At 31.2% G+C, this 27,606-nt stretch overlaps 1 protein-coding gene across 1 annotated transcript; it reads left to right on the plus strand.

The window, feature by feature from the left end:
• On the plus strand, positions 1 to 27,558 carry LOC139498381 (uncharacterized). Its single transcript, XM_071286774.1, has 6 exons — positions 1 to 652; positions 18,336 to 18,489; positions 20,365 to 20,513; positions 22,059 to 22,188; positions 23,363 to 23,501; positions 27,235 to 27,558. Exons 1-6 carry the CDS (start codon positions 586 to 588, stop codon positions 27,361 to 27,363), a joined length of 768 nt encoding a protein of 255 aa, XP_071142875.1. The 5' UTR covers positions 1 to 585; the 3' UTR covers positions 27,364 to 27,558.
• The last annotated feature ends 48 nt before the right edge of the window (positions 27,559 to 27,606 follow it).

Raw genomic sequence — 27,606 nt, forward strand, 5'->3', positions numbered from 1 at the left:
AGAGTTAAATCAGTCAGAAATAATATGGATATACCCCCGTGACGTACGACAATACACAAGGACAGTTTATACAGATTGCTCGAGACAGTCCTCATTTATTATCCAAATAAAAATATCACACGGTAAAACTAATATCATTTTATTGTACTGCCGTGAGGAAGATATTAAAAATCCAAGTACGAAAGTTGTTACCTGAATAAAATCAAATAATCGACTTTTTGTAGTAGATTTTGTCTTTATTTAATAGGAGATGAAATTCTGTTGATTTTACAATTGTATTGAAAGTGGTGTTAGACAGCTCTGGTTGCATAGTATTATGACATAGCTTACAGGTTATAGTATGTACTGCTCGGGTCAATTGCGCTTATCAACTCTGACGGAGAATTAATATCACTAAGTTTGATTGGTTCGTGTGTTGTTTGTTGTTAGATGAATGGGCGGTGATATAAACAGTTATGTTATAAACTATGACTTGGAATTTAAACATAATTTACTAACTACTTACAACTTTTACAATTGCACATGTTCCATTCACAAACGAGGATATGAATTCTAGAGATAATACGTGAAAACAACGAAATAAAAATGCGTATTTTAAGAAACTTACAGTGTAAATTCTTGGATGTGTGGAACTTTGCATGGTTATTTTGGCGTGAGTATTTTTAATATAATTGATTTAAATATTATCAAAATAAGAAAAGATGACACTTGCATGTATGCTGCTTCAGATTTTTCGATTCCAAAAAATATTTACGAAATTTTCCAGGTGAAGTGCTTCATACACGTCTTGCATTGTTTATACGGTGTAGATAATAAGTTATGACAAATGTGCACTTAAATATTTGAATAAAGTTAGACTAAGGCTATCGTAGTTCATCAAACAAAAATAAATAATTCAACAAACACATTATAAATTTTCTTTGTAAGATATTATACTGTATACGCTTGAAAGGAAATGTAAAATAAATAATGTCTGTAGTTTTAAAACAAATTAAAAAAAACACTGATCCAAAGTTTTAAAGAACTATTTTCTTGGTCATATATGATCTCATATTAATCATTGCCATAGTCAGTTTTTTATCTGAGCATCTTTTGTAGCGTCAACAAACATGATAACAATTGAAGCTTTGCAGAATCTAAGATTTTTATAAATGACAATCTTCTTCATTTTTGCCTTAATTTCCAGTAGTTTTCTCTTAAACATGTAAAAACGAAATAGCTTGAACTTTGGAGGAATTCAAATTATATATCTCATTTTACTTCCAACTAGTTTTGAATAATTGGTATTCTAGTTGTTCCACAATTTGCACATCTGACAGAAAGCGACAGAGTATAACTTAAAGCTATAATAAAATCAATCTTTTGAACTGTTAACCTTACAACCAAATGACCCCGTATAAAATTGATATGTAAGTTTCACTGTCCAGTAAATCACCCGTTGGACATGTCAATATACAAATTAAGGATGTTTAAATGATTATGAATGGAACAGTATAACCAGATATTCCTGTCAAATATCTGTGAATGCATTCCAGCTCACCGAGCAATATGCAAAGCAGATGATATCATTTTGTTATTTGACAACCAAATGTCGAAGAGCTGTTGGGGATATTGGGAAATGTTTTGAAAACTTGTTGATTTGTCTGCCTTTATTGTAAGCTAATCATACTTAAATTTGCACCGAGTAATTCTATAATATATTGATGACCATGTCTCGCCGAAGTCTAATATATTGCAAATTCAATAATGATGTACATGAACACTGATGGAAGAAATATGTATCATCGAAATATCTGTGAAAAAAAGGGGGATTTTTTTCTACTTCAAGTTACAATAATAAAACAATAATTATAATTTCGGAAACCTATTAAAGTTTCACAGCAACGTCTTTAAAATGTATATAAGCAACATTAAAACTTTTTGTATTATATTATATCTCTAATTGTATTTTGTGAGTGTTGTATATTGGTGTTGAATGAAGGCATTTTTATCTTATACGAGCAATATCAATATTGTCACTTATATAACTTTTCAAAATGAAAAGAAATATCTGTTTCTACGTTTTCGAATTATATTTTTGTTCTATAACGCATTACAAAACTAATGGATGATACAAGTATATTCCGAACAGCATATAATAACCGATGATACATGAAGATAAAACTTGCGGTATATCTTCAGGCTATATAGTCGTTTGTCATGTAATAAAACATGGCTCGTTTATACATATTCAATTCACGTTTATCAGTTTTAGACTTTTAGCAGGCTCATTAATAATGAAACTACAAAAATGTATTTGTAATTATTTTTGTTTCAAATTCTGACAAGATGAAAAATCTTTATTCTAATGAAACGGAACGTTCTAATCTTTTATTTACAACAAATATTTACAGTAATGATAAGACGCTAGAATATATAGAAAAGAACCGATTTCCCGATATCAAAAAGTTCGGTATGTAAAAAGAATGATATGCAAGATACCGTAGGTGACAACGTATTTATACTGTCTTGCTAAAATGAATCATTTTGATTCTTTTCTTCTATTTCAAGTGCATTGCAAGGCCGTCTCTACATCAAACTGAAACAAATCAGTTTATATAAGTACAGTGAAGTTCGATTTTATACTTCAATGCTATCAAAAATAATGATTAATTCTGATTGCTTAATCGTTCAGTGGCAAATATTACATGCACATTCAATATTTTAACAAGTTAAACAATATGATATTAGCTGAGGTTTAGATAGTAGATGTAATCTAATGATTATTGGCAAGATGTATGCATCTTTCGACTTCTGAAATGACCAGAGCGAAACTGAAATCGTACATCAATGTACTTTGACTTCTGTCACCAAGTTGCCACGTTTTCCTTCGTGTTTCAGAATTGCTCCCAAGACTGAAAAGAATCTGTAAATTAACATCTGGACAAAATGGTGTGTGTATGACTTTCTATCTCTTTTCAGTAAATATTGGACTTTTTCATCATTTTCTATTTCTCACCTGTTCATTTACCTGTTCTAAGTTTACTTTTGATAAGGATTCCATAGTGATCGTTTGATGTATCATTATAATGTGTTTGTATAGCCTTATACTTAATTCTCATTAAGTCTTGATCTGTAAACAAACTTTGTCCCCGCCTTTCCGTTTAGTATACATAAATCACTTTAGGGATTACGAAATAGAGTACCGCTACATACCACTGTTTATGTTAGGTTTATTTGAAGATGCCCATAAAAACACAAACGTCGCTTAGATAACGTTCACTGTTTTCGTTTTTGGACAATTCAAGTTTTAAAATAAGTGGCCTTCATTAATGACTAGGGCGAAAACTGGGTAGAAATATAAAACCAACTGCATGTAAGGCTTGGAAAAATATAAATTGGTAACCTAGTAGAAAATATACAAGCAAATCAAATTAAAAGCAGGCAAAGAAAGGCGTCTCCTTTGCAGCAAAAGCAAGGAAAACACAACCGTTGTACGGTATTCGCAGAAAGACAAATACGGATACAAAGCCCTTAAACTTAGAAAAGCACAAATACGGATACAAAGCCCTTGAACTTAGAAAAGCACAAATACGGATACAAAGCCCTTAAACTTGGAGAAAGACAAATACGAATACCGTGGCAAAGCCCTAAACTTGGAGAATTTACCAAAACTTATTTTTCTAAATCAGTGTGAGTACCTACAACTTTCTGTGTCTTTTCTGCTAAGCTTACAACTTCAATCTAACGATAGTATTACGAAACGAAATTTTTCAAATTTTTTGTACAGATCCCCTCTCCCATTTTGTCGTTGTCTTATCTCAATGACGTCTATATTTGTTCACATTTTAAAACAGCATTCAGTTGAATAATATGATCGTTGGCTCATATTATGGTACCCTTTGTATTGCCATTGGTGAAGTTCTTATTCTAATAATCACTGCAATAAAACTTCAGTACATTAAAGATGAGGTGTTCTACACTAAAACAACGTTATTCATTAATATGTCTGCAATCTTTACAAAATAATTTTATCAAAAGCTTTTACTGCCAATTATTCCCATGAAACCCCGATTTATATAACTTTTTCGATGTAAAATCAAGCCTCTGGCACATTAGAGTTCAGTGTATACGATATCTGTCAAATAAAATAGTGCAGCATCCCGACTCTGTCTAAATAATCTAAATAATGGTAGATAAACGCTTTAATTGAAGCAGTGACTGGCTAAATAGTCTGATAGACACATGCCATGTTTATGCAATACTTTCGGTTAACTTCCAGTGGTGCCTTAATTATCTTTTTTATGAATGAAGAATAAGCCAAGGCTGTCATTTACCTTCGGAAAATATCAGAAAAATTATATAACTTGTAACCATACAGACGCAGAAGGGGAAATCATCTTTAGGATTAGAGTGTCGTGTACTTTGTCAAACCAAGTCTTTATCATATCGTTACTTGTTACTGCCAAGCCATTTAGATATCTTTATTCTCACAAGGTATAGAGATAATTATACATATTTCAATACAATTACATAAATAAATAATGTACGAAAGTAGATATAGGCATTCACAATTGTTCACCCGGAAAAGTACAATTTGTTATTGACCTCCTTAATAAGTCTACATAGTTCGTTCAGTTCTGTACATTTTTTTGAATTCATTAGGTCATAAAACTTCAATGTGTTTGGTCTGTTTCTATAGTAAAATGCAATACATTGTTTTCTACAGTTATAAAAAGCTGAACAATTAAAAATGTAATGGTATTCATCACCAATGGCATCTGAATTACACAATACACATTTTCTGTATTCTCTTTCTATGTTTTGCCATCTTCCAGTTTCAATTGAAATTTTCATGTTCAAAGTTCGAAAGTTCAGAAATAAGGATATCTGCCTGTTCATCCAAAATATTTAAATATTTCTCAAACTCCGAGGTATCTTTAAATAAACGATAATTTAATGCGTTTGCTGATTCCTGTAGGGTAGGCTTGATAGCCATTTTTGTTTGAATTGATCTATTAAATTCTGTTTCAGCCAAGTAATAAATATTCATGTAGATTACTGTCCGAATAAAACACTAAAAAGAAGATGAAATCAGGGCCCCAAAGAAGTGTGTTGTCTTCGGCATTTCACAATGTATATCTTAGACTAGTCGAAAAACAAATGTAAAAACATGATGCAACAATTGACTTTCTATATGAACAAGACGTTTGTCACTTTTGGAGCAGGAATGGCTAATACTGACTATTTATACTGTAGACTGACTACTCTTTGTATATTTTATTTTGCCATGTTATTGCCATGGCGGTCGAGTTACATCAAACTTTCTGGTCAGGCCAGGTATTATGAAATCACAGAAAATTCAAGAACAAAATAATCCAATAATCTGTAGTATTTTTGTCAAGAAATACACAAGTAAATTCACTAATCTATTTATTAAAATTCCATTCCGGACACTATTTACATAACATACAGTTTACAAAAATGTATAATTGAAATATTCATTAGCAAATTACTTTCACACGGTATAAAATCGGCAACAGCGTCTAATGCTGTACACACACAAAAACCCACGCATAGCGTCCAATCCTATGCGGACAAAACCACGCTTCAGTGTCCAATACTGAGCGGAACCACGCAACAGTCTCCAATACTGTGCGGACAAAACCACGCATCAGCGTCCAATACTGAGCGGAACCACGCAACAGTCTCCAATACTGTGCGGACAAAACCACGCATCAGCGTCCAATACTGAGCGGAACCACGCAACAGTCTCCAATACTGTGCGGACAAAACCACGCATCAGCGTCCAATACTGAGCGGAACCACGCAACAGTCTCCAATACTGTGCGGACAAAAAGAATATAAGAAATAATAATAATTCCAAAGCTATCAGTAATCTGCTAAGATATATCTAAAAATGTTATGAGCTGAATAACAAAAATCTGAACCTTATATACACATCATCTCCAAATATTCTCCAAATATTCTCCAACTGACCTAAATAATCTCCAAATATTCTCCAACTGACCTAAATATTCTCCAAATATTCTCCAAATATTCTCCAACTCTTTGTTTACAAAAATAAAACATATAAATCATATAAAAGTATTTACAATGTGACCTTGGAGAAAAATGCTATGTTAATCTCTTATAGCAGGATAGCCATTTCACTTAATGACTTTAACAAACGATAATCAAAACTTTCATATGACAAAATTAATTACAGTGGACATAAAATTACACTTGTACATTCCTTCCCCTCTAAATGATGACTGACCTCAGTCATCGAACTCTACTTCTATAATATCTATAGTAACAAAATAAAACCTAAGTAATAAAACAAATTAATTGTTCAAATAAAATCCAGTATAAACACCATTATAAATTGTCTGCACTTGTAAATCTGTTGTCTTAATTTTTTGAATGTTCATTGACTTCACTAACGGTATTAGCTGCCAAGGCGGAAAAGTCTATTTCTTCTGAATTCAATCTGTTTGAATATTGGATACGGCTTCCACGTACTGTTTCTTTTACCCCCATTGAAAATAAGAAAAGTCTCTTTGTGTTAATCGATGATAATATAGTTATAATTGTTTCATCTATAATAAAAGGAGAAGAGCTATTCATATCATCAAATGTCAAAGTATCTGATATGGAAATAATGTCATCACCAAGCTGGAAGTCATTTGAGATATCACAAAAAGTTTTGTCCAAATTTTCTAAATGTTCCTGTTCATCTATTAAAATTTCATTGTCCAAGACATCACTTTATAGAATTAGAGAAAATGTTGTATAAGGGTCTTCTGGTAGTGGTTCCTCATCAGAAAGCTCATCAATTTCCTCAAATGTACCAATGTTGGTATCCTTGAATAGTTTAATAACTGGTTTTGAAGTTAGATTCAACACTTTAAACACAATATCTTTGTCACAAACCAAACTTTTGCCAAAACTTTTGCCGGGATAACACTGTATTTTGAAGTTGATTGACAATTGGTTCAACAATTCCAATCGTTCCATTTACATATTCCTTTATTCATCGAATTAAATTCATCCTGAACAAAGCACTTGATTCGACACAATTTTGATCACCACTTCCTATGAACGCTACATACATATTATTCCAGTTAGCAACTTCATCTTTCATATCAATCACTATTCGAATTTATTCCGTAATATCAGTTCCAATGATAGCATCATGAAGCAAATCCATGACTACATATATATTGTGCACAGACAATAAACATTAATTTCACATTCAATAATTCCAGTAATATATAGAGTCTGTCCCGTTGCCGAAACAATGCATTCTTGCTCAAAGCTCTGTGGGTCCCTCATCATAACAAATCGTCTTAAACTAGGATGAAGTTCTTGCAAAAAGTGTTCCATAGCTAACCTGTCGTGCTCGTCAAGTGACACGCCTCCATGTGCCCGTTTTGCCAGTTTTAAGATTGCATTTCCGTAATCTTCAACACTTTCACCAGAAATTTGCTTCCTCTGAAATAACTCACTATAGTACATACGTTCAAGTTCTTTTGGGCAAAATCTTTGCTTTAACTTTTGCACAGCTGTATCAAAATCATTTTGAATTTCACTATCCAAATCCTCGAAATAGTCAGCAGCTCTGCCCCTCAGGTATGCCGGCAACATTTCTCCCTTCCTGCCATCACTCCAACAATTGGCTCGGCTGATCCTATCAAATATTTTAATCCAGCTTTCAAAATCTTCCCCAACGTCTCCAAAAAATTTCGACGGTGTTACTTGTGATTTCACTTCAGGCAAATCTCTGCGCTCATGAGGTGTAGATGAAATTAGTGTTCGCACTACAGACACAGATGGAGCAGGTGAAAGACTTCTATTTCTGGTTTTCCCTGTACGGCCCATAATTACGTATTTAAATAATCATCCAATAATAAAAAATGTATTGACGAAACACTCACAGTTCAGAAATATTTATAAACGTACATCCAAAAGTTATATCTGGTAGTCCATATGTTGAATATTAAAATCCACTAGTTGTTCTCAATGGATCCCACTTCTGACACCAAAAATGCCATGGCGGTCGAGTTACATCAAACTTTCTGGTCAGGCCAGGTATTATGAAATCACAGAAAATTCAAGAACAAAATAATCCAATAATCTGTAGTATTTTTGTCAAGAAATACACAAGTAAATTCACTAATCTATTTATTAAAATTCCATTCCGGACACTATTTACATAACATACAGTTTACAAAAATGTATAATTGAAATATTCATTAGCAAATTACTTTCACACGGTATAAAATCGGCAACAGCGTCTAATGCTGTACACACACAAAAACCCACGCATAGCGTCCAATCCTATGCGGACAAAACCACGCTTCAGTGTCCAATACTGAGCGGAACCACGCAACAGTCTCCAATACTGTGCGGACAAAACCACGCATCAGCGTCCAATACTGAGCGGAACCACGCAACAGTCTCCAATACTGTGCGGACAAAACCACGCATCAGCGTCCAATACTGAGCGGAACCACGCAACAGTCTCCAATACTGTGCGGACAAAACCACGCATCAGCGTCCAATACTGAGCGGAACCACGCAACAGTCTCCAATACTGTGCGGACAAAAAGAATATAAGAAATAATAATAATTCCAAAGCTATCAGTAATCTGCTAAGATATATCTAAAAATGTTATGAGCTGAATAACAAAAATCTGAACCTTATATACACATCATCTCCAAATATTCTCCAAATATTCTCCAACTGACCTAAATAATCTTCAAATATTCTCCAACTGACCTAAATATTCTCCAAATATTCTCCAAATATTCTCCAACTCTTTGTTTACAAAAATAAAACATATAAATCATATAAAAGTATTTACAATGTGACCTTGGAGAAAAATGCTATGTTAATCTCTTATAGCAGGATAGCCATTTCACTTAATGACTTTAACAGACGATAATCAAAACTTTCATATGACAAAATTAATTACAGTGGACATAAAATTACACTTGTACATTATGTTCTTACTATGTATTTAAACATGCAAACTTTAACTGAATGGCAAAACCAGACCCTGATACTTTTTTGAAAGATACCGATTGCACAATAGATTTATTGTAATAGATGCAGATATTCCAATTTAAAGTTAATAATTTCAGTGATAAGATTAACAAATATGACCGTGTATTGGGTTTTCTGATGATATTTGTATCTAAATCAAAATTTATAAAAGTTCTAATCACAGGAATTTTTCTGTAAATTTAACAATGTTGCCATATTTCTAAATCTTGTAGTTTGTACAATAAATATGTACATTTCATGACTTTTATGGACGGTAACCTTTAACTTAAACTTTCTTATCGATATTTCAAATGCTTGATTTAGTTTAAATACTGGGGATAAAGTGGAAAGGAGATTTTTATTATGATCAGCTTATAAAATTGTTAAGTGGTGATTAAGCAATCTATATCAGTAATCAACAGAAAATCAAGAGGTTTCAAGTAGGTTTTGGTCGTAAACAGATTAAAACTTTATTGTGTACTCTTGGTATACGACGGGTGTGTACATATATATCAATAGTAAATATTCAATTTTAAGACCAATTTTTATGTTTTACTTTGGTCATGAAATATAAATCTATACATATATGCAATTTTCATGCAGAATAACTCGTCGAGAGCTGATAGTTATCACGTGAACCCCCTTTTTGTGGGTGGGGTTACGGGTATAATGACAATTCGTCAAAACGTTGCAATATTATATATAAAGGCAACAGTAGTATACCGCTGTTCAAAATTCATAAATCGATAGAGAAAAAAAATCCGGGTTACAAACTAAAACTGAGGGAAATATGGATTACGCAACTTTTCAAAAAGCACTAATCTGATTTTTGTTTGATTAACAATAAATGAAAAATTTAAGAAGCGTATTTAGGAAGCGAGCAAGTTAAGAATAAAACTGATATATGTTATACATTTATTCTAATGTTTTTGTTGTTGCAACAGGTCATCTACGGTCAAAATCGATGTGTCGTAAGGCTAAATGTTTCAGTTATTTACGTGCTGAATTTTAGATTCACAAGTTAAATGTCTTTATTGTCATTTATCAAATGACCAATGACTACTAACAACACGAAACACACTGTTGGAATAGTTTTATTATTACAATAAAAAGTTGGAAGAGATTGGATGGAAGCTGCTTCCTCGAGGCTGCTTCTGTCCTCGGTTTAAGTTGGTTGTAATTTCAATATATCCGAGGTCAAAGATAATATACACCATTACAACATTTATAAATGACCTATTTGATTAATTCTATCGACTTGACTGTCATTGTTCTGCTTTTTTTATTTACTTGAAAACTTGCAAGCGTTGTAACTTTATTTCCTGTTTTCTAACAGACCCCTGCGACCACTATATTTTTCTATTAATTTAATTCACACTCTGTTACCCTATTGATCTTTTGTTTTCAAAACAAATAATTCTGTCGTATATTTTTTTTAATAAACGGTTTTTAGATCTATCATCAAACTTTCTTTAAATATTAACAGCATTTGCCATGTCATAATAAAATTTACAGACAAGCTGTTTAGAAATTTTGTGGTCATTTTTAAATTTAACGCAATATCCATTTAACAGATCATATTGTGGTAAATCAATGAACGGTATAAACATACGATTTTGACATTGACTCGGGGAGGAAATGCCCTGGAAACTGTACTTTGATCAAGTTGATTTGCATATTATGAAGAAGGGTTTATCCTGTTATATGCCAAGATTTTACCAACTTGACATAAACAAGATACTTCTGTCTATGATTGATTGTAATACTATTTATTAATAAATGTTAAAACAAAAGAGAATAAATTCACCATAAGACCTGGTGTCAATCAATCAAGATTTTTGCATACCAATGTAGAGTATTTTGTTACCGATATGAAAGTCTTTTCTTGTCATACGAATTTGGCCAACATAATTTGTTGTTACTGCTACATGTATTGGTTATATGAAAGTCTTTTATTTCTTTATAATTCTTGTCATACAAATTTGGCAAACATATAAAGTTGTTACTGCTACATGCATAAATGATATCGATCATTTTAACTAACTAACTACATGTCCGACATGACACGCTGCCATTATATATAAATAGTATTTATACGTTATTAGAGTTAGAAGATTGGCTATTAGTTTGTTCATTTTTTATATCCTTCCCATACAAAGCAATTAAGCGATGTTTTTTTTTATTAAAACTTAAAATCCATGGGTTGAAATTGTATTTTCGATGTTATAAAATCTCATTTTTGACACATCCTCGTTTGTCAGAGAGTTTAGAGTGGCATTAATGGTCCAGTTTATCTTGTTTGTACCTGGTGTAATTAATTTTTGAGACAAATGTCAGATCTTACTCGCACGGCAACACATCTCAATAAAAGTCGAGTTTTCTATTTGCCCACAAACATAACAGGGGATTTTAACTTTAGTATTGTCACGAACATCTTAATTGTTTTGCAGACTGTATTTCAAAATTTTGGCATCTTTTAAATACAAAAGTAATCGTTATTACTATAACTTCAGGGTAGAGAAGTTGAAAATGTATGAGGACATTTTTAATATTAGAGCATGATGTTGCAAATACAAGATTATATTATATTTTCATCGGAATGATAAAAACTGTACACATATAACATTAAAATTTAAGATCTGTAAATTTTTGTGATTTTGTTCCCAGAAGAATGAGAAATGGTTCACATGACATTTAAAGGATATTTTTTTATTACATCATTTCATTTTCATGTACAGATCTGTACATTTATCAAGATTGTCACACGAATTCATCATGCAGACATACCTAGAAAGTAGCTAGGGATTAGACCAGGGCACGCTCTCTTTCATTTGTCTCATAAAGTAAGAGTTATTTTGAAAACTTAATCATAAAGTTTATTTAGGACTTGGTGCTTTAAATATTTCGTTTTTTAAATGCACGTATCACCCAGAAAAAGTAAAATGCGTTTGGGTTGTTAGACATTTAACGTCCCGCGGTGTATGAAAACAGATCAAATTGTTATTTTTGTCAAGTAATCTATCTCTCTTTTAAAACTACTCAATGTCAGTTGGCACACGGTAAATTAGTTTGATTTTGTATTAAACAAATATTTACCCAAGACAGATGAAATCTTGCCATATTTCAAACTTTAACCGAGGTTAAAGAAACCGTTTATTCCATTGTTAGGCTCTAAATGCAGTAATCTTGGAGATATAAAAGGTATTCTACAACATAAGAATGTAAAACACGTTTTTATATTTTCAACGAAAATTAAAAACCCAGATAGAAAAGTGGAACAAAAAAGCTTTAAATGAACTTTCAGAGTTTTATTTTATAGTACGGTTAATTTGTGGAAGGAGACACCGGAAGTCATTTTACCAATTACATTTTTAATCGAGAGACACAGAAGTGTTTCTAATTATTAGTACAAGACTTTGAATCGGGTTTTTTTTGTATATGTTTGTGAATATACATTTCCCCCAAAAACATCAAAACGAATGTGCCCTCATATCCTCGTAGTGGTGCTATTTCTTGAGATAAACATTTTTCGTGACAATTTTTCTGATCCTAACGTTTTTTTAAAGTTTCCTCGTATAAAGTTCACATTGTCTCAAATATTAAACTAATCCAATCTATTCGAGAGGGAAAAAAAAAGCTCACTGTCAAGTACTTAATACCATACAAATATCTGCAGCAGTTGTTTTGATTTAACAAAATGTATGTCCCTTCTAAAATCCTACACTACGAATGTCAATTTCTGAGATACGAATTTCTGGCAACAAAAGCAGTGATTAGAATTTTGAATTACCCCTGTTTATTTCTCGTTAATTCTTGGTTTGTGTAGATATTGTCATTTTTAATTCTAACAATCTTAAAATCTAGAGAGGAAATATAATTTTAGACTTGGATTCAGGACACGATTTTATGAAGAACGCTTAAAAGGTCCCATTTTGAGAAACTATCTTGATACAAAACAAAACTTTACCCTTTGACTAATTGTTTAAATTATGATACAGCTAGTACGACAAGGAGTCATGGGACTGTCTTTGAAGATACCCAGTATAATTACAGAAAACACATTCTGAACATGTCTACATTTCAAATTCTAATCTTTTGATATACTCTAGTTAATTTGATTTTTATAATGAAACACTTTCGGCATATAAACCTCCAACAATGACAAGAAACTATTGTTTCAATGTTTCTATAGGTAATGAATTGTAACACATATGGTTTGAAAAATTGTTCAACTTTGCTTCCATTTGATTATTGTTGATAATATCTTTGTGTTTTTTAACGTGAATCTCAAATAACTATTAGGTAGGATTTATGATGGGTGCTGAAAAGGGGAACAGTTTAATTATACTATTAATTGTGTTTGGCTAATGATGATCTAGTGTTGAAGTGGAACGGCGAGTTCTATAATTTAGCATTGCTTTGATCGCAATTTTCTACGCGTTTTATTCGTCAATATTGTTATAAAAATTATGTCTTTCAGAAGACAATTTTTCAATTAAGACATATTAAGAGCTTCCAGATGGGTTTTACTTGTAACAGAATCATAATGATTTATGAATTAAAGCAAATGTATTCAAAACATGTGTTTCAACACATACAAGTTGTCTCATTATCTGCGTATGTGTGGTTTTCTTTTCCTTAAACCAATGATTCGTTTCCATGTTACTCTCAAGGAGTATACGGGAGGCTGAAGGGTAAAACATATTGAAAAAAATGATTATTCAACTTTCACAACTTTAAATTTTAAACTGTGAAACCGGTGTTTGTGAGCCAATAGATGTAATACCCATCTATGGTGAACCATATTCTATATAAGGATCTGATTTGAAAAGCCTTCTGATAACATTTTAGCCTAGTCCTATTTTGAATTTCATTTCACACTTTTGGCAAAGCAAAAAGTTGGAAGTATGGCATTTTTTACGCAAAAAGTTGGAAGTATGGCATTTTTTACCCAATATTTTTTGTCCAGAGTCTTGCCTCTGGACGTTTGTCTTACAGTTTAAAGTAAAGAATTCGACCAGATTCGGGTTATTTTCAGGATGGTTTGTTTGACATCATAGTGAATCAGAAGTGACTTAGCAGTCCGATATTTTTATTGTGTGACATAAATCCTTGCCAAAAAATATCTTGTTCATTCTATCTTTTATGAGTTCATAAACTACCCAAAATTGTGAAAAGTCATTTCATGCAGTTTGCATTTAATGGCAAGCATCTTTGTAAAAATAGTGATTGCTAAATTCTTCAGCCCTCGAAGGAAGCCGTTATTGCAAATGCAGATCATTCTTTCTCCGACAGATTATGTGATGTACGGTTTCTGTTGTCTAAGCAGGTGTATAGCCATCCTGGCAACAGAGAGTTATGGATATCAAGACCCTGTAAACATGGAGAAACAAATGTTGAGTTGTCTGAGCACTGATAACGTTTACTTTTTATACTTACCAATATCTTTTATTGGTTTTAAATATAATTAAACAGATAGTGTTAAAAAAGATCCGCTCATAGATATCAAAATGACCTTTAACCCTTGCCTGTTGGAAATGACAAAAAAGCAATATCAGAAAATGTACTCGATTAAAACAGCTATACTTTTACATTTTTCTTACTTAAAAAGGGATAAGTTTCCCGAAATTGCATGATGATTAATAATTTAAACTGGATTATGAAATATTCATAACAATATAAACAGATTAAAAAAAACAGAATGTTGTCTGCAAGTCTCCCAAACCCTGCAATTTCATGACACTTTGGAAATAAACAAACTAAAACACTTTGAAAACTTCCTCGACTATAACAGTGTAAATTCACAAAACATGCGCATCAATACTTCTTATTTATGTGTTTACCTATTAATATTTATATAGCCGTTAATGACTGATTTAAAACAAATCTAATAAAACTCATTTACATCTCCCTGTTTTCTGCAGGCTGGCTTTTTTATTTATGTTTTATCAAACGTAATTACGTTTATGTTATCACAGATCCCCCAGCGAAGTTGTGCATTTAATTATGTAAAATGCATTTAAAGCCCCAACAGACATACTTTGCAAGAAATGTTAATGGAACACCGTTTTGTACGCATGGTTTTATAACGGCATTGGGCAATATAGAGCATAGACAAGTAAAAAAGTGTGAAGAAACTCATATCAAATTAAATGATCCAGAAAATATACAGAAATATGAACACACAAATAAAGTGTGTGCTTTAATGATTTACTTTCATTAGCTTTCCCTAAAAAATGAATAGCACCATCGACAACCGGATCTTATATTTTAATTCATTGTACATGTAACAATACGCTTGATGTATGTTGTTTTGATAACTGACTGTCATTATCTTATATATCTATCTAGTGATGGATCAAGGGGGAGAGTTCCGGTTAGAACAACCCCCTTTTTTTTAACATCAATGCTTATGAATGGGGATATATATTTGGAACACCCTTTCTACTGGGTTGTAATCCACATTTTAAAAGGCTGTATCAATCCATGGTGGGTGTTATCCTTGATGTTCTGTTGAAGCGTCGTTGATGTATACTCTCAATATAGATGCTGACATGGTAAAAGTGCGTGAGGTTACTGCCTCATTAAAATTGATCCAGCATTACCAATTTTGAGTTAATATGTTGATTTTACAGATACTAAAATTGTTAATTCCTTACTGTCGCCATTTAGGCCGCATAGATGGGCTTGGGAGGTCTCGTGTTTGATTTAATGTATATTTTCATGATTTATCTGTGTATGTTATACTTGTTATTGTGCCTGGATTTTTTTTTTTATATCGCAAAGAAGTACTTTAAGCGTGTTCAAAAATAAAATTAACGAAGAGTTAGCCTCTGAAATGACTCTTTTTGGGGGATAAATTTGTTCACAGATATCAATAAATTGGAGTTGCAATTTTACCACTACTCATTCAAATATTGTAAAGTTACAACAAGTTACAAAGTTGGCTGATAAGTCAATTTAATAGATCAAATTAAGTTGTATGGTTTATGATCATGAGGTGCAGCTGTCTTCACATGATTGTCGAAGCACAAAGACGAGAAAAAACTTTTATCCTACAAACAAAAATATCCTTCAAAAACTGTTCGTTTGAAGTGCCTTTATGAGAAAATATCGTATTAATTAAAATGTACAAAGATGTGGAATGTATATACATTAAATGTAAGATTTATGAAATATGACATGACATTGAAAATCATGTTTTAATTAGACAAGAACCTTGCTACAAAGTTACAAGTGATGCGCACGTATCTGGTAATTATATCTTGTATGTTACATCTCCCTGTCTCATTAAAAATGTCATACTTATTAGAAAGTATGAATACAAAGAAAAGAAAATTAATTATTCTTACAAATTGTGTCGTCTTGTATACTATTTTACGTAAGGTAGACAGTAATACATATGAAGGACATTGACCAGTGTTATTTGTTACATTTCGTTTAAGTTGTCTAAAAGTTTATGAAAGAATTCAAATTGGCAAACCACATAAAATAATTTCTACGATAATAAATGAAACGAAAGCTGAATAAATACACATACATTTATTCTTTGACATAGTTATAGGAACCATGTTGTATAAGACTATTTGTTGGAATAATCTTTCTTTCAGCAAATAAGCAGATGAGTGGAGGCTTTAAATTCCCATCAATTTATTATTTTGAATTGAATCTAGAAAATGAGGACTGCAAAGTTGTGCATTACCCTTTGATTACCAAGCAATTAATTGTTCTAGTACTTGCAATGGTGTCAAGACACCTTTTTGGATTCAGATATTATTTAAGGCCTTTGTTATTGTCGGGGCCATAAGGAAGAATTTGTTTGTTTGCCGTAACCCTATACTTTCCAAGAAAATTGTCCTGATGTGGAAAAGGTTTTTTTAATCGGGTAGTCACGAAAAACTAAAGAACATCTGACATTTTAATTTCTCTTTGCCAAAAGAAAAAGCAAACGAAAAACCTACCTACCAACTGTCTCTACATTTGGGTAGGGTGTGGGCAAACCAAAGTACTGTTAAGTATGGTCCGGTAACTAGCTGCAGATTTGGTCATTACAATTGTCAACAGATATAGCACAGTATTGCCCACAAACCTGAACCATACACAAGACTGTTGAGTAACCTTGATGTTTGACCAATATTTATACATACTAGTATATGTTATCAGGAAACATTTAAACTCTGTTCCTCATACAAAATAGGAGTCTTTTTCCTTGACATGGGGAACTAGGGTTTCTCTTGTCTATGATATGAATACACATCCCTGCTTAAATTTCAAGTTGGTAAGCTGAACACTCGCTTACTTTTAACAAATGTGTACTTTGTATGTGTAGAAATGATATCGATCATTTGTTTAAAAAATATCTAACAAAAGTATACGCACAAGTAATAAGAAAGCTTTGGTATTTACGAACAACTGTTTTTGTAAAAATTTTGGTTTAATCGATAAAAGTATGATTCTGTAACAAGTAAAACCCATTTCGCAGCTCTTAAAATGTCTTAATTGAAAAATTGTAAGTATTCTGAAAGACATATTACAAAATTGACGAATAAATCGCGTGAAAATAGCAATCAAAGCACCCCTAAATTACAAAACTCGTCGTCCCACCTCAACACTAGATCAATTTCAGTGTTAAACCAAATATAATTATATGGTTGAACTGTTCTTTTTTTCTGCACCATCATAAATAATATCGTAAATGAGATTTGAGAAGGACGATAAAATACCGAGATATTTACAACAAAAGCAAACAGAAGTTAAGGTGGATAAATTTACAGAACAAAAATATGTGTTTCAATTTAACACCTTTATATACAATAAAACAAAAGCTCCTTGTTATTGTTTTGAGGATTGTATTCCAACAGTGTTATATACACTGTAAAAATCAAAATCGTCTACAGTATATTACATAAAAGACTGATTAAAATTTGATATATAGACTTTTCCAAAATGTGTTTTTTGTAAGTTTATACTCTGATTGTTCCAGAATTTGTTTTGTAAGTTAATACTCTGTATGTTCAGTGATAAATATGTCGGGCCCTGTACCTTCTGTATGAAATCACCGGGTAAATAACCATCTCTTACCAAATAAAAAAAAGGATATTAAGTGTGTATAAAGTAAAATAACTAAAATACAGAACTCGGAGGAAAAGTAACGGAAAGTTCGTATTCAAATGGCATCATCAAAAGCTGAAACACATAGATTTGCATACTTTATATCTTACAATATTTTTCTGTATTCTTTAGGGATATGATAGACTTCTTTGTATAAACAAACTAACTAAATACATTTATTTTTACTTTACAGTGTGTAGATTTTGTATGGCACAATGTCCGTCAGACGTACAGACCTATACGACAGATTGTTTTGGGAACTACAATACAAACCTAGCTCATATTCAACAGACAGACAAGACATTTTTCTTGGGAGTTCACATGGAAGATTTACGGTTGTTATGTAGGTAGGTCATCCACTAGTGTTTAAGACATTTTTCTTGGGTGTTCACATGGAAGATTTAAGGTTGTTAGTTGGGTAAGCTATTTTTGTGAATTTATCGGAATGACTTTTTCTTGTAGGTCGTAAGACATTGAACAGACATACCATGTATAGGAGGGAGTCAATGGCGGATCCAGAAATATTCATAAGTGGGGGTCCACTGACTCAGTGCCTAAGAGGGGGCCTGATCCGGACATGCTTCAGTGATTCTCTATACAATCAACTAATTTTTCCCAGAAAAGGGAATCAGGCCCCATCCTTCGTCTAAATCCACCACTGGGGGTTTGTGAAAACTTTCATTTGAGAAAAAGTTTTTTCGCAAATACTCCTCCCAAAAATGAAATGTTAATTTGATATCAATGAATATAAAAATAATAAGATTAAAATATGATTGTCTATGAAACAACTATCCACCAAAGTTCAAATGAAGTGGATATAAGCAATTATAGACAACCTGTACGGTTGTACAGCCTTATTTGAATGCCCCAAAAGGAGCATGCCAGGGTTGATCGTGCAAGAGCTGTATAGCCAGTCAATGTCGTTAAAAACTTCCATTTCTTGTATAGCTTTCATTTATGAGAAAACCCCATATCGTGTGGTCGGCTATTCAAGACTCCGATATGTTATACAAGTGGTGAGACTTTAAAAAAATATTGAATCTGGAAAATATGAGAAATGTCAATTTAGAAATAAATGAATAAATAAGCATTTTATGTATTGAATTCTAATAATGTATGGGGAATCTAGACACAGTTTCAATTTTATTAAGGTGATTTCTACAGCTTAATATTTCAACCTTTTTAATAGTTTTTTTATATTTATATTTTTTTTGCTTTTAGCATCACTGAAAATACATTAATTGTCTCTATGGAATAACCATCAACGAATTAAAAAAAAGAAAATATTATTTTTTCATGTAATTTGCGAAGTCAATACCACTTTTTTAGTTATTACACAAAATCACACTAATGCTTTCAAAAAGTTATCACAAAGCATGGGTAATAAGAAAAACACAGTTACGATACAGCCAGTTCCAACCTAAATAGATGTATTAGCAGGCTTTCGTTATAACCAGAACGGCAATCTTAATTTTTTGGAAGATTTAATAAAGTTTAAAAAAAATATTGAAGGCTTGCCAGTTATGTTTCAAAAATCTACGGGGGATTATAGTTTATATCTGACTGTGGTGTATAAAGAGTATTAAATGCTGTAATTACACCCCTGTTGGCGACACAAAATTATTTTCTTATTCATATAAATGTAATTGGCTTTAATCTGCTTCTGTTAAAAATTTTGGGCGGAAAATATATAAACTCCTTTTGATGTAAAGCAATTGACATAAACACTGAAAACTTTTGTTAAAGTGGAATTATGATCTTCTTCATAAAAACACATGAATTCATCCGAAATTTCCTGTACCAATTACAAAAATAAATTACTTTGACAAATTACATTTGATTCATTTTATTTTATGTCAAACAAGCTTATTACGTTAGAATATTAAAGTATTAGGTTTCATATTTTTTTTCTTTAAAGAATAGGGACAATTCTCGTTAGAATATGAGAAATGCTATTTAAAGTAATTTTGGTTGATATAAGCTATAAATCAATGTAGTTTAAATCTCATGTAATTGCTGCAATTTTTTTTTTTATTAAGTTTCCTGTGATGATATATCTAATTCAAATTACACAAGATATGTGCTTTCTGAATTATTGAAGTAGTTCGAAATCGGAAAAAAAATCAATTTGAGTTTCGCATGCATTACTTTTGATGGAATCATTAGAGTATATCAAACAATTAATTTTAAAATTGAGTATTAGTTTTAAATTTAAATTTCAGTTCATATCAAGCAGCTGTTAAATGCGTACGTAAACTTCATGACCAGTGTCCAGCAGAAAAACATAATGAGATACGTGTTGCCTTGGTCAGTCTAGAGAACACACAAACAGAACCGTCACAACTTTGTAAAGATGATAACATGTTTGATGGTAAGGAGTGATTTTACAGCGCCATTGAATTTGTGTCATTACTGATTTATTGGTAGATGAATGTCAAGTGTGGAATATTTTTTGTATATTTAGTACAAATAATATATCAATACATAGCTTACAAGTGGCCGGGAGGGTGATATTTTTTACTACAACTAACTTTTTCCCTACAACTTTATAACACGGTTGTGTTAGATAGTTTCATGCCAATTTAGTCTTGAAATTAATTACTTTTTTTATCGAACCTAAGTGCCTGCTGTTCGAATTTTTAATGCGTACCAAATCAGAGAGATGTACGTATTGAAATACAACCAAACACACGACCTCTAATCAATTCCCACAGTAAGGATGTTACTGCCTTAAGAATTAAATATATCTAATGAGGGAAGTGTGCATTGTATATAAGTATATTTAAAAGACATCATTTTGACTAAATAAATTAACTATGATATTATATGACCTTATCTGTTTCTCCCCCCTTCTTAAGATCTAGATGGACATTAAGATGTCTAACCAACTTTTTGTGGTTGCAAATGACAATGAAGGACTTCATTTGAGGACTAGTCACAAAGACAAAATAAAATATGACGCGTTCCATTTCTTTAAAGATAGAAATGGAATAATTATAATGATATCATGACATCAATCTTTTATTGTACAAATATACTCAATCATAAAACGTTGTATCAAATGAGAAAACATTACATAACCATTATATTGGATCAGAAGACAAGAGTGGTGACTTAAAGCAAACTATTAACCGAAATCAAATGTATATTTGGTTGGTTTTACAATGATGAGAAAAGTACATTTACCATTAATCAAATGTTAATCCTGACCAGGTATTCTATGCAAAAACGCAAATCTTGTAATGTTTAAATTTCTACAGATAGTACAGGAAAGTTTATACGAATCTGAGAGGACAGAAACCGTGTTGTTTATATAACATCTTAAGGATCAATGGCTGAAACAGGAAGTACTTGACAGAAAGTAAAAAGGAATGGAAATAACAACATGCACTTTGTTGTATCAGTTTCTCAAGATTAAACAGAGACTAGCTTTGCCAGAAATAGCATAAAATTCAGAATATGTCTTGACATGAATGTTTCTTGGTTAAAATGTTTTTTTGTTTTTTTTTAATTCTTAAGTAACGATTAATGGCTTTTAAATTGATTGCAACTGCTTTCATTTTTGAGGCTTAACAAAATCTTACCGGTTTTTTTTAATAAATTTTTGCGTTAAAGCTTGGAAAAATGAAAATAGTTTAGGGGACCAGGAATGAAATATGAACCGAAAACAAGACGACATTCTGGTTTGAATGCAATTCTTACACTATTATCCGATAGCAACGAACGAATTTTTCTTACACAATATCGGTTAAACAAGTTATTAACTTTTGAAATTTTCTTCTAGGATTTTCTTCTTAAAATATTATATATAGAGAGCGAAACTGGGTGATTCAGTTTTAAAGCTGTAAAGAAGTTATAAAATTGGTACCATTCAATAGAATTTACTCTATTAATTCGGACTCCATCTTATTTTCAGTATATGCAAGAAGCCAAAGCTGTTTTACAACTAATCAAGATTACTCAGAACGATGTTTTGAGACTTCTTTTGACATGAGTATCTCTTCCATAAATCAGGTTACCAATAAGCCATTAAACCAGTTTTGCAGGTATTAATATTGACTTATATCTTATATAGAACTAATAATTGAATGCAAAGACAATTATATGATAAAAGCAATAAAGTAGATGAGTCTTACCCGTAAAAACTGAAACCAAAGACGTGATATACAACCAGAAATTGTAAACTTAATTTTCGTATATCTTCTTAGCTTAAACAATATTTATCTTTCAAAAGAACTTGCATTTATAATAATTTATAAATATATAACAAACTACACACATAGGGATTTGGAAACAAGAAAGAACGTCCATAGCTTCGTTTGGAAATGAAACAAACTTCAAGAAACTACTTGTCCTGCAAGGTTTCTAGCATAATACAGTATGTGTGTTGATATTCACAAAATTAGTTTTTCTACTGAAGCTTGCTATTTAATGTGCAATTTAAAGTTATCTTCGTGATCATGCTGATTTCTATGTTGAATTTATGCATGAAGTAAAACCACTCCTTCTGAAATAAACATTCAATATAAATTACATAAGGTAATCCATAGATAAACTAATTATAAAGTTTATCTTAATCAGCTCATTTTAATTACAATATCATCTTGTTCCATACATATATTGATACAAGCAGGGTAAAAACTGCAATATATCTATAAAAACAGCATGGTATGTTAATATGTACCCGTAGAAACCTACAAAAGTGTCGGTGTATAGGAGTGGGATTTTGAATTACTGGAGGTTCTTTTAGTAATAAAAATGGTTTATTTGAAATGTGTACTGTTTTATAGGAAATAAAGGGAAAATAGTGTCTAAAGATAAAAAAGGGATCATTATATAAATCCAGAGTTGTTTTTTTTTAAATAATAAAACGTGTCTTGACACTAATAAATAATGGATTTATTTTTCAGCTTCCTGGTAAAATTTTATAACCAATGCTAGTTTATTTAAGGTGTAAATTCTCCACCCGCACGGCGAAATGTTTTTAAACACCAGAAGTAATTACACTGACCCCAATCAGAGAATACACAAAAGACAACTGTGTAGACTAAATCTTTCTGGTTTTTTTTTTCTTGGTAAAGAATTATTTTCCTGGACATTACAATTTAAACTTTGCCGTTTATAGGAGTAATCGATCTTGCTTCCATACGTATAAAAGGGCGTCATTTGCTTTTTAGTAATTCGGAGAAGAAATAATAGTATGATTGTTTTATTTTGTAGCGAACTAAAGAGTTTGAATACATGTATAAGTAACAACACTCAATTAAAATGTGGAAAAGAAGCTAAAAGTTTGGTTGATGTTTTAATCAGGGCCAGCATCAAAAGGAGTACCGAATGTGACAATTTAGTGCCTTTATCGGTAGGTATTGAATTTTTCGAATTGGACATTTTCGAACTTGATGGATATTTTATTGATAGTGATTGCGTGTAAGTTGGCAGAGGATTTTAAGCTGCAACCAAGTAGTCGATATTGATTGATAGTACTAGTACGCTTTAGTATCGGTTATACTCGGTTGTAAATAACTCTGAAAAATGAAGCTCGGTTGCTTAGGTTCTAAAGTGTAAAAGAAACTGTCAGTATCATGTAAGGGATATACTTGTTTCGTCAATAGTTCAAATTGTTCCAACTCCCCCTCCCCCCAAAAATAATGAATCCCACAACGACTTTCACTGATTTTCGATTTTAAAGGGTATACCTTATGATACGTAACGTTATGTTTATTATAAATTTCTATACATTGCTTTTAATTATGAAATATACAGTTGTTTCCTGATTTTAAATTTCTCTCAATTATAAACACCCAAAAATCCAGATTTGAGTTAACCAAATAAACTACTGATGGAACATTAAAACACAATTAATTTTTGATTTACCAGAATAATTAGCACCAATACTTAAAATATAGGATTATTATTCACGTTGTAATAAGAATGGTTGCAGCATTTCATTATGGGAAAGATAAAACTGATTTGGTTTTATTTAATGTGCGAAAAGAGGCAAACCTAAGACTTATTTATAGACAAAATGGATGCATTGGATTTATAAGATTGCTTATTAAATGATGGAAGTTATACTCCCAGAACGGATCAGACTGACTACTAAGCTTAAAGAGGAGACTAGATGTCGTGATATGTATAGAATAGATGTAGATACGAAGATTACATGCCATTTCTTGTTAGAGCAGTTCTGAAACGTCTGAGATATAATTATGTAATTTTCTATAATTAAATCATATTCAAAGTCATTTATCTCTGTTTGAAATACAGCTTCTTGTCTGTGTTTCTCTAGTTGACCACTTTAATTAAGTAGTATACTAACCACAATGGTAAAGGAAAGTGAAAACGTCACGATATTCATCAAGACGGTGAAGTTTCTTTTGATTTTACTTGGTTTATGTAGATTAAAGGGGGAAAGCAAATGTTCAACACTGCAAAATAATCAGATGGCAGGACTGGGTTTAAAGCAGGCTTAAATCTAAAAAATATGATGTTTGTCATCAAAATGTCAAAATGTCCCGCAATTTGTAGTGCAGATCCTTGAACGAACGCAATTGTTTCCTCAAATCCCGTACTCCTTCCTGGATTGTAGTATTTTTTTAATATTCAAGCACGAATGAAAGCAATACCCCATCCCTGGATTTTTTTGGATTTTTAACATTCAAAAACTAATGAAAGGAGATGTCTGGTTAATGTGAATGGCACAGAAATCCAACAACAAAAACTAGAAAAATGAACAATTCGTGGTCAGCGATACACAATATATTTTTATTTATTTCCTGCAATGTCAATACTTATGTTTAGTAACTGTACAATATATTATTAAATTGTTTTTATTTGCAAATTATGGACCTAAGATGTAAAATGCTTTCAGACTGTATGCTCCACTGAATAAAATTAGGTCTTAGTTAAAACAAAACGTGGATCATAAACGATAGAGTGAGATTAACTTCATTAATAAACAGACATATTAAGATAGATGTCTACATTTTGGCGACAGAAGAGTTGTAACGCGTATATTACTTATCATTTTTACAAAAATAAGGTATTACATTTTGTATAGTTGACATATAGTATGTTTAGCTAATGTACAAGTAAAATATAAGCTCTGTAGGAAGTATTCGGGAATAGTTTTAAAAAATTGGAAACTTAAGTAGTTTATGTCCATACGTTTTCAATAGTCTACCCTCCTGCTCACTTCAAATTAATAAAAAGGTATAAGTGCCCATGAAATTAGAAAAAAAATCCACAATCTTTTATGTAAATTTTATGTATTTTGATGAATAGAATGATTTATTCAGGACACTTTAGTCCAGAAATTTTAGCTGCCATGTCATTTTGATTTCATAAACATGTCGAAATTCGTGTAGTCCTTTTAATGATGAATTAGATATGAACCAAAACCTTGTCCAAATAGATTTTACCTTCGATAGAACATATTGAAGCAAGATATCTTATTGGGAAGGCTATGACTAAATATGTATGACAAGATCTCAAATATAGTTATAAGACCTGTAATTTTGGTTTTGAATTCATTGCCAGGTATTGAGCGAATATGATACGGACAAAATAACAAAAATTAAATATTGAAATCTAAAAATCATCTAAAGGGTGTTATTTGGTGCATTTATAAAACTTCGTAATTTCCTTTTTCAAAAATATATTTATTTTGTAAATGGTTTAAATCAAAGAACTGAAAATCGTAATTTATAATTCCAAGAGATTTAAAAAAAATATTACTTGTGATAGATTGAAACTTTTGGTTTCTGTTGTTGCCAGTTGAAAGAATAAATAGTTTGACAGGCACTCTAGAACTTAGGCAATACTTCAAACAAAATGAATAATTGATTTTACAATAAGGATAGATATATAGATTTATTAAAGTTGTTGGAGGCAGATGTCTTCAAAATGATATCACATTAAACATTCCCTAAACTGCGTTGCAAGTACTAGCTTTTATACGAATGATGTCAAAACACTTCAATATTTCTTTCTCAAACGATATAGAATTACTTGAGAAATATGTATCAGATTAATGAAGTTCAAGATTAGATGTCAAAGTATTTTGCAGTATATCAGTTTTTAAATAACTATGATGTGCTTTGAGGCATTACATAAAATAAAAATTGACAGACCACACAAAACGCTTATTATTTAGCAAAGGAATTTTTTATAATCTTATTATGGAAAAACTCGGCGGGGAAATAATTATTTCGTGTTGAAGAAAAATGATTCGGTATGAAAATGTCTAATTCAAATTGGAAAAGTGTATATAATTCTCAAATACTGAAACTGACACTTATTATTCATTATTATGAAATTCGTATTGTTATTTTTATTATATTGATAAAAAGGAGATTAGTTTGCTTTAAATAAATATGCAAACATTTTATTGCACCCCCGTGGTCAGTGTTTTGTATCTTTCTTATCCTTATTCTGAAGTTTGATGGCTATGTGTGCATATAAAGGGACATAATTTATGTGAAGCCAACTGTAGCTTTTCTAATCCTTAGCATTAAGTACAAAATTCAGATGTGGAACGAGCGATAAAGATGTTTATCAATGTATTTAATGTTTTATACCTAAAAAGCTTATTTCAAGTTTGTCATGCAATAGTGTCACATCTTAATTTTCTAGTCACATTATATAACTAACTGTGATTCCTTTATTTAGATTACAACTCCATTTCTGTAAAATTTGAAATTTAAATGGTTTTTATTTTTCTGTGTATACATTTTGATCGTCTTTTCATTTTTTCACATGTAAGGAAAATGAACATTTTAATTGCATTAATTTCCGATTTTCTTCACGTGTACTACTTTAAAAAGACATATAACAAGAACAGTAGATATAAAAGCAAGAATTTAAAATGTATAGATCTACAATGACGCCATCTGCCATTACAAAAGAAAAATATTGTCAGAGACTGTATAGTGATATATATAATATACCTTTTTGTGTTTTTCTCTGACAGAACTACTTTGCTTGTGGATTGGAAAGTTAATTATTATAATTTTTATAAGAAAAACATTTCAACTTTTATATGTTCATTTATTGTTTTCTTTTATAAATATTTGTTTTTCTTTTTTTTTCAGCAAGCTTCGTCTCCAGATCACAACGGAAATAATTCAAACTCAGGGAGTTGTTTATGGAAGAATTATATACACAGAACACTTTTACTATGTTTAATATTTTTGATTTTAAAACATTCCATACGATTATGACCTATGCGGGATAATCATGTTTGATAATATTTCATCTGCTATTGTAGAGTTGGAGTTGCTGTTCTTTAGCTTATTTTTTGCAATATTTCATTTTTTCGTTATTTTGTTACATTTGTTATCATTATTATTATATCTATATGTACATGTTAATCAAAGCAAACTTGTTTTATTTGTGATAAAATATTTCTCAAAACACATAATTTGTTACTTATTCCTGTCAAAATATCTTCATTGAGAGCATAT

The sequence above is a fragment of the Mytilus edulis genome, chromosome 1 (assembly GCF_963676685.1).
Source record: "Mytilus edulis chromosome 1, xbMytEdul2.2, whole genome shotgun sequence".
NCBI classification, from domain to species: domain Eukaryota; kingdom Metazoa; phylum Mollusca; class Bivalvia; order Mytilida; family Mytilidae; genus Mytilus; species Mytilus edulis.